This window comes from Ranitomeya imitator, chromosome 5 (assembly GCF_032444005.1).
Source record: "Ranitomeya imitator isolate aRanImi1 chromosome 5, aRanImi1.pri, whole genome shotgun sequence".
Lineage (NCBI taxonomy): Eukaryota > Metazoa > Chordata > Amphibia > Anura > Dendrobatidae > Ranitomeya > Ranitomeya imitator.
Genome location: NC_091286.1, coordinates 42,994,163 through 43,006,286, shown reverse-complemented (window position 1 = coordinate 43,006,286; position 12,124 = coordinate 42,994,163). Strand labels below are relative to the sequence as shown.

Below are 12,124 nucleotides of genomic sequence, written 5' to 3'. Positions count from 1 at the left end.
GATTTTTAACACAGGTAGTCAGTCCGGGCCTGTCTAGTTCAATTACAAAAGTTAATAAAAATAATATAAGGCTAGGTTTACATTGCGTTATTGGGTTAACGCTAACGAACAGCGTTGCACGGCGAAAATGTCGCAATTAACGCCGTGCAACTGGTCCGTTAGCGCACCCATTGACAGCAATGTTATTTCTGCCTGTAGAGCATCGCTAGCGCGTGCCATTTTCGTCACGCGCTAGCGATGTGCCGTTCTTTTGTGACGGCCGGTCCTCACTAGCGCGGATCGGGGATCGGCGAACACGGACCAAAAAGAAACATTGCATTAGCGCTATGCGCTTAACGGATTGCCCTAACGCAATGTGAACCTAGCCTAAGCGCCGTCCCCGCGCTCCTGTCCATTGCCCTGCTCGCAGAAAATATTGGTCGGGTTCTATTCTCCCAGTTATCTTTAATAGTAGCAATCTAAGCTTCTCGGCAAAAAAAAAAAAAAAAAAGCTTCTCTCGTTTCCGTCGCAGCATTTTATTTGTGTGAGCAAAATTTGGAACCTGGCGAGAAGACCACTAGACGAACAAAAGAGAGAGCATTTTGTAATTACCTCGCCCGGTCTTATAGTTTATAATTGCTTTTTTCCCTCTCCAAGCTTCCAGCTAAGATAATAAACATGGCTTTGTTTAAACCGCAGGTGCTTAATTCATGCTTTTTATATCCTAGCATATAAGAGTACTTTATTTATAAAAGCCTACCTCCGAGCGGCTGGCGTGTATTTCAAGCTAATGTACCTACCTTTACTTTTGCCATAGCAAACAGAAGTTTTTCGGTTGACTTGTCCTTTGTCTGCGTGTTAACTACCAGCATAAAGTCATCACGGTAACCTCCGAAGGTCATTAGACTCCTGTGTACGTACGTGAGCAGCAACCTCTTAAGGAACAGAAGAGTGGGAGGAAGAAGAAAAGATGGCAAAACATTATTTGTATTTCCAATTCAACAACGACTGTGATGAAAGACTCCAACAAAAGCCATGCATTTACCTAATAAAAGGCTCTACTCCTGCCATTAGGAGGAGATTTTTTTTTTTCACCCCCAAAAGGGCCATATAAGCATCACGTCTGGAGCACATTTGTTTTCAGAAAGCCTGACAGGTTTGTAATAAATCCATAAATAAGCAATTTAGCATTTTACTAAAACACCTACAGGAGAAAGAAAAGCCAGATCCCTTTGTGACTAGAGTTTAGAATAATTCCAGTGAACACACGGACAAATTAAATATACCGTATAACCATACTTGCCCAACTCTCCTTGAATATCTAGGAGACTCCTGGATAAAGGGGAGACCTCTCGGACTCCCAAACCAAAAGAGTTGGCAAATCTCTCCTCTGCCCACCAAATTTTCCTAAAACCTTAAAAGCAAAGCTTCTGAAAGGTTTCTTCCATGGAGGGGGAAATGGAAGAGGCGTAATTATGGGACATAACTTTTGACGACACTCTACATGCCGCGTCCTTCTGGAAGGGTTTGCCTAAACTTTTGGCAAGTATTAGTAAGGCTGGAGCTACATGGTGATGTGTCTCGTAACAACAATGACACAAGTAGTGATTTTGCTCGGAAAAAAAATTTCAAATTGCAGATAAGTAGATCCAATGTCTCAAGTGACTTGCGTTGAAACCTATGGTACGTTTCTCGTGACTTGTGCCATAAAATCCAACACATCTGGAAACATTCGCGACTCTACAGGTCCTTCTCAAAAAATTAGCATATAGTGTTAAATTTCATTATTTACCATAATGTAATGATTACAATTAAACTTTCATATATTATAGATTCATTATCCACCAACTGAAATTTGTCAGGTCTTTTATTGTTTTAATACTGATGATTTTGGCATACAACTCCTGATAACCCAAAAAACCTGTCTCAATAAATTAGCATATCAAGAAAAGGTTCTCTAAACGACCTATTACCCTAATCTTCTGAATCAACTAATTAACTCTAAACACATGCAAAAGATACCTGAGGCTTTTATAAACTCCCTGCCTGGTTCATTACTCAAAACCCCCATCATGGGTAAGACTAGCGACCTGACAGATGTCAAGAAGGCCATCATTGACACCCTCAAGCAAGAGGGTAAGACCCAGAAAGAAATTTCTCAACAAATAGGTTGTTCCCAGAGTGCTGTATCAAGGCACCTCAATGGTAAGTCTGTTGGAAGGAAACAATGTGGCAAAAAACGCTGTACAACGAGAAGAGGAGACCGGACCCTGAGGAAGATTGTGGAGAAGGACCGATTCCAGACCTTGGGGAACCTGAGGAAGCAGTGGACTGAGTCTGGTGTGGAAACATCCAGAGCCACCGTGCACAGGCGTGTGCAGGAAATGGGCTACAGGTGCCGCATTCCCCAGGTAAAGCCACTTTTGAACCATAAACAGCGGCAGAGGCGCCTGAACTGGGCTACAGAGAAGCAGCACTGGACTGTTGCTAAGTGGTCCCAAGTACTTTTTTCTGATGAAAGCAAATTTTGCATGTCATTCGGAAATCAAGGTGCCAGAGTCTGGAGGAAGACTGGGGAGAAGGAAATGCCAAAATGCCTGAAGTCCAGTGTCAAGTACCCACAGTCAGTGATGGTGTGGGGTGCCATGTCAGCTGCTGGTGTTGGTCCACTGTGTTTCATCAAGGGCAGGGTCAATGCAGCTAGCTATCAGGAGATTTTGGAGCACTTCATGCTTCCATCGGCTGAAATGCTTTATGGAGATGAAGATTTCATTTTTCAGCACGACCTGGCACCTGCTCACAGTGCCAAAACCACTGGTAAATGGTTTACTGACCATGGTATTACTGTGCTCAATTGGCCTGCCAACTCTCCTGACCTGAACCCCATAGAGAATCTGTGGGATATTGTGAAGAGAAAGTTGAGAGACGCAAGACCCAACACTCTGGATGAGCTTAAGGCCGCTTTAGAAGCATCTTGGGCCTCCATAACATCTCAGCAGTGTCACAGGCTGATTGCCTCCATGCCACGCCGCATTGAAGCAGTCATTTCTGCCAAAGGATTCCCGACCAAGTATTGAGTGCATAACTGAACATTATTATTTGTTGGTTTTTTTGTTTGTTATTAAAAAACACTTTTATTTGATTGGATGGGTGAAATATGCTAATTTATTGAGACAGGTTTTTTGGGTTATCAGGAGTTGTATGCCAAAATCATCAGTATTAAAACAATAAAAGACCTGACAAATTTCAGGTGGTGGATAATGAATCTATAATATATGAAAGTTTAATTGTAATCATTACATTATGGTAAATAATGAAATTTAACACTATATGCTAATTTTTTGAGAAGGACCTGTATATCGCAGTCGCAGGAAGTCACAGGTCGCAATGGGACATTATGGGAAATTGTTAAATGTGATATCACAATGCGACAATGCTATTTCAGTGTTGTGCAACACATGTCGTTGTGTATGTCCAACCTAAGGCTGGGGCTGCGCGGCAAATTTGGCCAAAACACAGTTCGCATGGCCAAGGTTCACTAGGTGTCGCTGTTAATCCCACTGCAATATAATCCCAGTGCCATACAAGTGGTTGGGGTCGCATTGTCATCCCAAGGGTACTGCGACCACGACAAGCAAGTCGCAAAAAATCCAACCAGGTACAATTATTTTGTGACTTGCTTGTTGCAGTACTTTGGGCGACATTGCAACCCCAATCACTTGAGGTATAGCAGCAATTTTCACTGCGCAAATTTGTCGTTGCTAAATTTACTGAATTACTGTGTAACCTTATCCTTCAAGCCCAGAAATCTGCCACCATTTAGAAAACCAAAGTGCCAGGTCAGAAATGGAAATTATTTTACGTGGTTTTATGAGTTTTTTTGCTTTTTATTTAGTGTATTTTTTTTCGTTTCTCTTCTTGTTCCTGCATCATCCAGGAATATATATAACATGCATAGAAAAACCACACTTGTACATACATTTTTTTATGGCGAAAATAAGGTGCCCATTGAAGCTTGTGGGGAAAAAACTGCAAAAACACAAAAAGCAATTGACATGCTTCAGGTTTTTACAGCTACACGGTAGCTCAATTTACACTGGCAGACAAAAACACAAGGAGACAAATTCATTATTGCATTTGCAACGTTCGTCATTTTGGGGGGAAGTTTGGTGTTTCCAGATGTTTTTGGACGATTTTGAAAAACTTCATAAAAGTACTCCCTGAAGTCATTTTATGTGCAGCATATTTTTTGGGATGCAAATAGTTGCACCATATAGCAAAGTATAAAGTGGAAATAAAAATAGCAAAACAGATCAAAGTCGAAAATAAAGAGTTGTTTTGATTTTGAACAAAATTCATGAACGACGTGACACTTTGAAGGATTGCATTAAAAAACACCAACAAATACCACAACACTTTTACGCACTATATATTGAGAAAACCTGACCATAAATGGAATCTTACCATGGTGGCATATTCTAGAACACTTATACCATCTTCATGTACAGCCAGCCAGACAAGCGGACCATCAAGGGGTGTCGGAGACACAGGCTGGAAGTAGACAGACAAAAATCATATCATAGCATAATAATCTAAATAGATCTGTCGGCATATTTCCCAATGCAAACTTCATACAAATTATTAAAGAGATCTCTTAGACCTTGTGAGGCTGATGTACTCACTGTGAAAATACATGTTAGGCCATGTGCACACATTGAGTATCTGGTGAGTTTTTTACTAGTGATGAGCGAGTATACTCGTTGCTCGGGTGGTCTCCGAGTATTTGTGACTGCTCGGAGATTTAGTTTTTGTTGACACAGCTGCATGATTTATGGCTACTAGCCAGCCTGAGCACATGTGGGGGTTGCCTGGTTGCTAGGGAATCCCCTCACGTAATCAAGCTGTCTAGTAGCCTCAAATCATGTAGCTGCGGCAAGGAAAACTAAATCTCCAAGCAGTCACAAATACTCTGGAAAACCCGGGCAAAGAGTATACTTGCTCATCACTATTTTTTACCCCTGAATTTGTAAGCCAAAACCAGGAGTGGAACGGTCAGAGGAAAAGCATAATAGAAACATTTGCACCCCTTCTGCAGCTTTCGAGGGCAGTACCAGTTATGACTTGTATTGTTTATGATTATTGTACTTGTTTTTATTATGTATACCCCTCCTCACATGTAAAGCACCATGGAATAAATGGCTCTATAACAATAAATGATAATAATTTATCACCCACTCCTGGTTTTGGCTTACAAATACTGGGGTAAAAAACTCACCAAATACTGAATGCGTACATTTGGCCTTAGGGTATGTGCACGCAGAGTCTTTTGAAGAGTGTTTTGGAGCAAGTCAGCTCAAAAAAAAATGCCTGAAATACTCTGCTCAGCAAACAAATTTGCTGTTTTGCTTTGATGTTCAGTCTTTTTGAGCGTGTTTCTTCCGCTTCAGGTTTTCGAAAAACAAAACAAAACAAAACTACTGTCACAAAGACTGCATGATACTTCTTGAAAGCGGATTCTGATGGAAAAACGCTCCAAACAAGGCACTGTCTGAACAAAAGGTCGCAAGAAAATAAAAAATGCTTAAGAGGAAAAAAAAACGCTGCAAAACAACGAAAAACTCCTGTAAAAATTTCTCATAAAAAGCAGCGTTTCCTGAAGTGGTTTCCACTACAAGGTGATGTGCCCCTACAACATCTTTTAGACTTCAGTACAGCTGCCGAGTTTTCCCAGGTATAACCAATTAAGGAAAATGTCAGCCCTCACTTTCCTCAAGCTGCTTTGCTGGCTCTTTTTCGTCGTTCTTGTCGGCATCTTTTACTCTATTCTGTGAAGTTTAAAGAGTAAGCCACTTTTGCGCAAAAGTTACCCGAAAAATGAGTATGTCACTTCTTTTGACCCCTTTTCAAACCTGAAGCACCGAAAAAAGGAGACCTAAGACAGACCATGCGCACAGCACTGCCATTTTGACATTCCTGTGTATTATGTTTATTTTATGGGATACTTTTTGGGTGGAATACATCCGAAAAAATGTGGTGTGCACAAGGCATCAGAATGGCTTTATAATTTTTTTTTTCTTTGCTTGAAATTAAGAAAAATTTTCAATGCCACGTGGCTACTTTTGGTTATGTGGTTTGTGTGATTTGTCTGCAACTTTCTATCACATATCTATTTTAACTATTTAAAAAAACACCAAATAACAAGCAGAGTCGAACGGAACATACATTGAGGTCTGCTGTAGCATGCCAAAGGCACATGTGCCTTGGGAACAAAAATCCATCAGGTTTGGATTTTTGGCAACACTACGCGAAATTGTGATTTTCATGTTGTGCTGCAGAAATCGACATGTCGTCCTTGCCTAACATGTAAATGTCTAGCAGGGAAAGACACAGCAGAGGACCCCTGTGCAAGTGATTATTCTCCCCACCAGTAATTGTAAGCCATGGATTTCATTAGCTCATTCAATAAGTGCAATCTTGACTCTTGCAGTGTTCTGGAAAAGCAGCAGAATAAAACTATGAAGTGAATTTATTAAATAAATACTTTTGAATAAATGTTTTCATCCATTTTGAATAATTATACATGAAATATTGTATTTCTTACTTTTGCTGGAAAAAGAGTAGCGCCAAAGAACGTCCACTTTCTTGCAACTGTAAGATATATTCGCACGCAGTCAGAAGTGCTGTGACCCCGGAGAGCCATCCATCTTGTTGCCAGCCGTTGGTGAAGCTGTCTGGAATAAAATGTTAAGAAATATAAATTTATGCCTAATATCTGGTAGGGTAGCAGTCATGGGTGACATGAGCCCATCCTTGAGCCCATGACCAAACATGAAACCGTTTAGCCGTCTCCACTATTCATAAGCAGTGAACTATGATTTGTGAGAATATCTAAGGGTTTGTTCACGTCATGTTGTGGACATATGTTCATGACTGCATTTGGGCTTCCATCTGAACTGGTGAGGTACAGCCTCCAGACTCCGAGTCCGGGTGGGCACACCGGCTTGGTGCAGCAAGCAGGTAAGACACACGGGAAGCAATGACTAGAAGCACTGAAGACCGCAGGCAGACAGGACACCGGAAAGCAGATATAGAGCAGGTACTAAAAGTACTGGAAACCAAAGGCAGTCAGGGCACAGGAAAACTAAGAGTCTTAAGACCAAGACACAGGTGTGTGTCTTGGTGGTTTCACAGGATACTGCAACAGAGTGGGGCGAGAAGATCGCAGTGTCCAGTTTCATGAACTCCTGCACTGGTTAGCCGTACTTCATCATCCTATGGAACAGTGCAGTTTTTTTATTGCTGACAGTGCAAGGGTTAATCTGTTCAGCTTCTGGAGCTGCCAGTGTTAGTTCTTACTGCCTGGTTTGGAGTTGGAGGTATAGTTCGTGGTTGGAGTTGGCGTTTGGAGATGTGTTCAGAAGACTGTTGCTTGGAGTTTTGTTTGTGTGCACATCCTCACCCTCTCTGTCACGCTGTTAACGGCGATAAAGGGGCAGGACGGCGTACTGGGACCCACACCTGTCCCTGCCACTATAATGGGGCCCTGACTTTCCCTTATCTCAGGGGTACCTATGATGGTTAGGAGGCCTGAGCCGCCAGCGTATCCCTGCCCCCCTCGCAGGCCCTATCAATGGCCCCCTCACCCCCCAAAGGAGGTGGACTGCACCAGTGTATAAATACAACAATAAACAGGGTATACAGACAAGGTAACTAAAAGTCTCAAACTCACCAAATGCTCACACAACCACAGAGGTGACACATAGAAGGAAAGAGAAGGAAAAAACTAGGAAGGAAAACAGGTTTAACATGCAACCAAAACAGCAGACACCAATCTCTGTAAATAAACCTCCAAGCTCCTAATACACCACGCTCCTTCAACCTCCAAGCCAGGCAGCTGAACTGATCACTGACAATAGCTGAAGTCAAGGCTGGGTCTATATAGAGGAGGTGATTACAAAATCACCTTCAGCTGAGAGACCCAGCTCACAGCAACTCAGCAACAAGATTAACTCCTGCACTGCTGGCACAAAGCAGCCAGGTCAGAATACAGGAGAAGAGCTTTTGTTTTGTTGTGAATGAGGCCCAGAGCGCTGCGATTCTCTGGAACCTCTCTGTCACGGTAGCCCCATAACACTCTCCTATTTGGTTTCTCCTATCTTTTATTCCACTGTCTTCAACTCTGTTGTTTGGAGAGTAAATTTTGTATGATTGTTATTTTCTTATATCCCTGCCCATCTTCCCTTATTTGTTGGGTTAGTGTTATCCTACACACTTCAGCTTCCCACCTCCCTGGTTGGGGGGAGGGAACGTATAAGGGTTGATATAGGAGCATAGCAAGGCACGTGAACCCGACATCTCCACCTTCATGAAAAAGCCGGTGGACAGGGATACACTAGGGTGCCCATAGTTCTAGGGACCTGGTAAGTGCCCAGACTCCCAAGGCATTGCCTGACGGGTGGGCCTTATATAGGCATAAACAGATGATCGATCAGAAGGGAGCACAACGAGCCACTTGAAAAGCCTGACATGAAGCACCACAGAGTTCTGTGGACTAAGGTGAAAAGAGCAGAGCCCGGACAGGTGTGTAAAAAACTGGTTAACATATTCGCACTTTCCCCCTGATAGAGTCCCAATGGAGCCATTCACTATAATGAGGCAGATGGAGTCACTTTGTGCTTCATCTGACCTCTTCTGGTGATGTCAATGAACACGAAATCTATAGACTATAAAGCTGTTGTGCACGTCAAAAAAAGGCCAGAAAGAGCACAACGTGAATCCATCTGCTTCATTATAGTTAATGGCTCCATTGGGGACACGTCTGCATCCCCTTTTTTCAGGGTTACAAACAGAATCACCACAATAGTCACAAAAATGTGGGTCAAATGTGATGTGAACATTCTCTAAGAATAATATAAATCATAATGAGATTATAAATGGAACATCCCAGTATGTGCGGATTCCCGTTCTTCAAAGAGCTTGATATCTTTCTCCATGAAGAGGCCGGGAACATCTACCAGGAATAGTGTCTAACTTGGATTTCAATAGGTGGAAGATACTCAGACAGATAAAGGGAAAGACAATCCAAAATGATTTTCGATAAGTGCTACTTGAACAAATTGACTCTATTGATGGAACATCTCATGTTCCCTTGTAGACTATAAGGTTGTAATACCTACCGTAACTGCTCCTCTGTGCAGTCCGCTCGGTACCTTTTTGGATAAAATTTTTCCAGTGTTTGCCTTAACGCCTGGTTGGACTTTAATTGACTAGCTGTTGCCTGGAGAGGTCGTTCAAAGTCTCCGCTTTCCACCTGTAGAAACCCAAAAAGAGCGAATGAAGAAACGCAAGCATATGTCCATCACATACTAGAGGACACTACTGGAAAGTGATCCTGTTAATCGCCACACTGCGGTGTAGATCAAATGGTGTGACTCCAATAACATGGAGCTGATTGCAAATCAGAAGATGCTGGTGGCATCTGGTCCCAAGACCTGGATGACTGAATTATGAAGGAGCACCATCTTGGCTGTGGTCAATCCTTTTACTGTAATGGACCAGGTGGCGATTTTAACTGTAGAAAGGTTTCCCATGGTGGTCGCCAACTTTAGCTACTTTTTTCAAGGCTACAATGATTTTTTTTCATGTTTTGAAGAGAGAAATATGCTCAGTATTAAGGAGTAGGCTGGTAAATCCCACTGTATGGCCTAATCATGCACTGTTTAAGGATATGACAATACATTCACCCTGAAGATGAACTCCTGGAGAGCTAGGAGCATAGTTGAGGAGCAGACAAGATATGTGCGCTGACGTTAGAATGAAAGTGGGTACACCATAAAACCATACGGTTTTGGACATGGTACAAAGAAATCTTGTCCTGGGTGAAGGAAATCCTAACAGCATCTCTGAAAGGGCAACGCTGCGGTTAATATCATGTAAGGAGCCAAGTGTATTCTGCCTTTTTGACACTTTTTGCAGTTTGGTATTTTTGAGTACTGTCTACAAAAGTAACATGGGAAAAAAATTGTAAAACAGATCTAATATGATCTTCTACCATATTTGCCACAACATACTAGACCACATGTAGATGAGCCATAAGAAGTGTCTAACATGGCTGCTGAGATGCTCCAAGGGCCGGCATAAAGGTGCCGAAACTCCTTCAAGAGAGCTCCTGTTTTTTCCACACACATGTACGTTCAGTGCGGCTGAGCGTGAATGTGTTGTCAATGGGGAGAGTGGAATAAGGAGCTGCTTTATGAAGTATAAATAGTAAGAATTCAATTACAATTCATCATGTATATTTCTATGTCCATGATCTGGGTTGCTGGAGAGATGGGAGGCCTCCATACACATTAGATTAGTGTTTCTCAACTCCGGTCCTCAAGACCCCACAACAGGTCATGTTTTTAGGATTTCCTTAGTATTGCACAGGTGATAATTTCATCACCTGCTCAAACATTAATTCCAGCACCCGTGCAATACAAAGGAAATCTTGAAAACAAGACCTCTTGTGGGGTCTTGAGGACTGGAGTTGAGAAACACTGCATTAGATGGACAAAGAGCTACTGAATCGGTCCCCTTTAAGGTGTACGGGACCTTAAAGGGGCTGCTCAGAGCTTTGAAATATATATATCCTTTGGATGGGTCAACAATATCATATCAGTGATATATAACAACTCGCACCTCCGACCAATCAGTTATTTGCAGCTCTCACGGGAGCCAGAACTAAACATCGCATGGGGCCAGAACAGCTCAGCGCTACTCAATGTGTAGTGGCCTTTATTAGGTACCGCAGCTCATCTGGGAGATAATAGAAGTGCAGTCCAGCCCTCAATCAAATCTTATAAAAGCATTCTTCTTTATTCAACTAATCCACAGGAAGCATATGATAGGGAAAAAAAAGATTAAAATCCAAGAAAACCGACGCGTTTCAAGTGGATAGGTCACACTTACTCATGGTTCAATACATTAAAAAAAAATGACTTCTCAATCCTTTTATAAACCAATCTATATATGGGAAGGTTACAAAAAAAGTAGGAAGGGCTGTAAGCGCCTGTCCACCCTAACTTAAAACACAATCCTTATTTAAAGGACTACATACTGATGAGGGGCCATAATATGTAAGGCTTCATTCAGACGTCCGTTTTTATCACGAACGAAAAAAAACTGTCCCGTTATTATGATCAGACTTTGGTCAGAGTTTGGTCCAAGTATCATCGGTTTTTCCCATACGTTGAGAAAAAAAAACGTTCTGCATTTTCTCCTTTCTGACAGTTTGTAAAAATTGAACTGCACCTGGATATCATCTAATTTTTTCACCGATTTTTGATTTGACCCTTAGATAAAAATTCGGACATGTCTTTGTAATTTTCCGCAGACCTCTCGGTCCACGAGAAAGTCACGGACATGCGAATGGCCCCATAGACCGTCACTGGTACGAGTGCCGTCCGTGATACCATGGATCACACTCGTACTTGAAAATCGGACATGTAAATGAGGCCTACTACAAACAAGAATGCTTTCAGGATGAATTCTTAGAATTACCGTAAATATTAAATAGTAGAATACAAATAAGGAGGAGAAAATAAGAATGAGTATCATCTGAGCTGTAGTCACCTAGCGTCACGTTCTGGCGCCATATCCCGTGGCCACCGTGGGACCTGCACACAGCTGATCGGTGGGGGTTGTGAGTATCGGACCCTCACCGAGGTGATTTGATGAGCTATCGTAAGAATAGATCATCAATATCTTATCCTCGAACAACCCCTTTAATAAGGGAAAAGCAGAGATAATGGTGAATCGGAGAATCTTTCAACTAATCTGTTATCTAAATCCCTATTAAGTAATTATTTTGTGCTTTCCTATGAGATGTACGTTCATTTATTTAGTTTCTTACTGCAAAACATTACTTTATAGCAGATCCTCCGACAAAAAAAAAAAAAAGTCACTTTCCGTAGCTTATGTAAGAACCCACACTGGTTTGAGTCTCTTTCTTCTAAAGTCACTTTGCTGCCATTATTCCATACATTAGGCACATTACCGCACACGTAGACCCATTAGAACAATACGCTAATAATACCTTGCCTTTTTACATCTGTTATCCACCTGCAATAGACTGGAAAAAAAAAAAAAAAAGCAAAAAAGACT

At 41.9% G+C, this 12,124-nt stretch overlaps 1 protein-coding gene across 1 annotated transcript in view; it reads right to left on the bottom strand.

The window, feature by feature from the left end:
• Nucleotides 1–12,124, bottom strand: part of PLEKHH2 (pleckstrin homology, MyTH4 and FERM domain containing H2) — a 222,179-nt gene that overhangs the window by 7,547 nt on the left and 202,508 nt on the right. The window contains exons 26-29 of the mRNA XM_069768602.1: nucleotides 9,157–9,290; nucleotides 6,582–6,711; nucleotides 4,445–4,531; nucleotides 781–915 (exon numbers count right to left, since the gene is read on the bottom strand). Of these exons, the coding sequence (XP_069624703.1) occupies nucleotides 781–915; nucleotides 4,445–4,531; nucleotides 6,582–6,711; nucleotides 9,157–9,290 (486 nt within the window). The remainder of the gene's footprint in view (nucleotides 1–780; nucleotides 916–4,444; nucleotides 4,532–6,581; nucleotides 6,712–9,156; nucleotides 9,291–12,124) is intronic.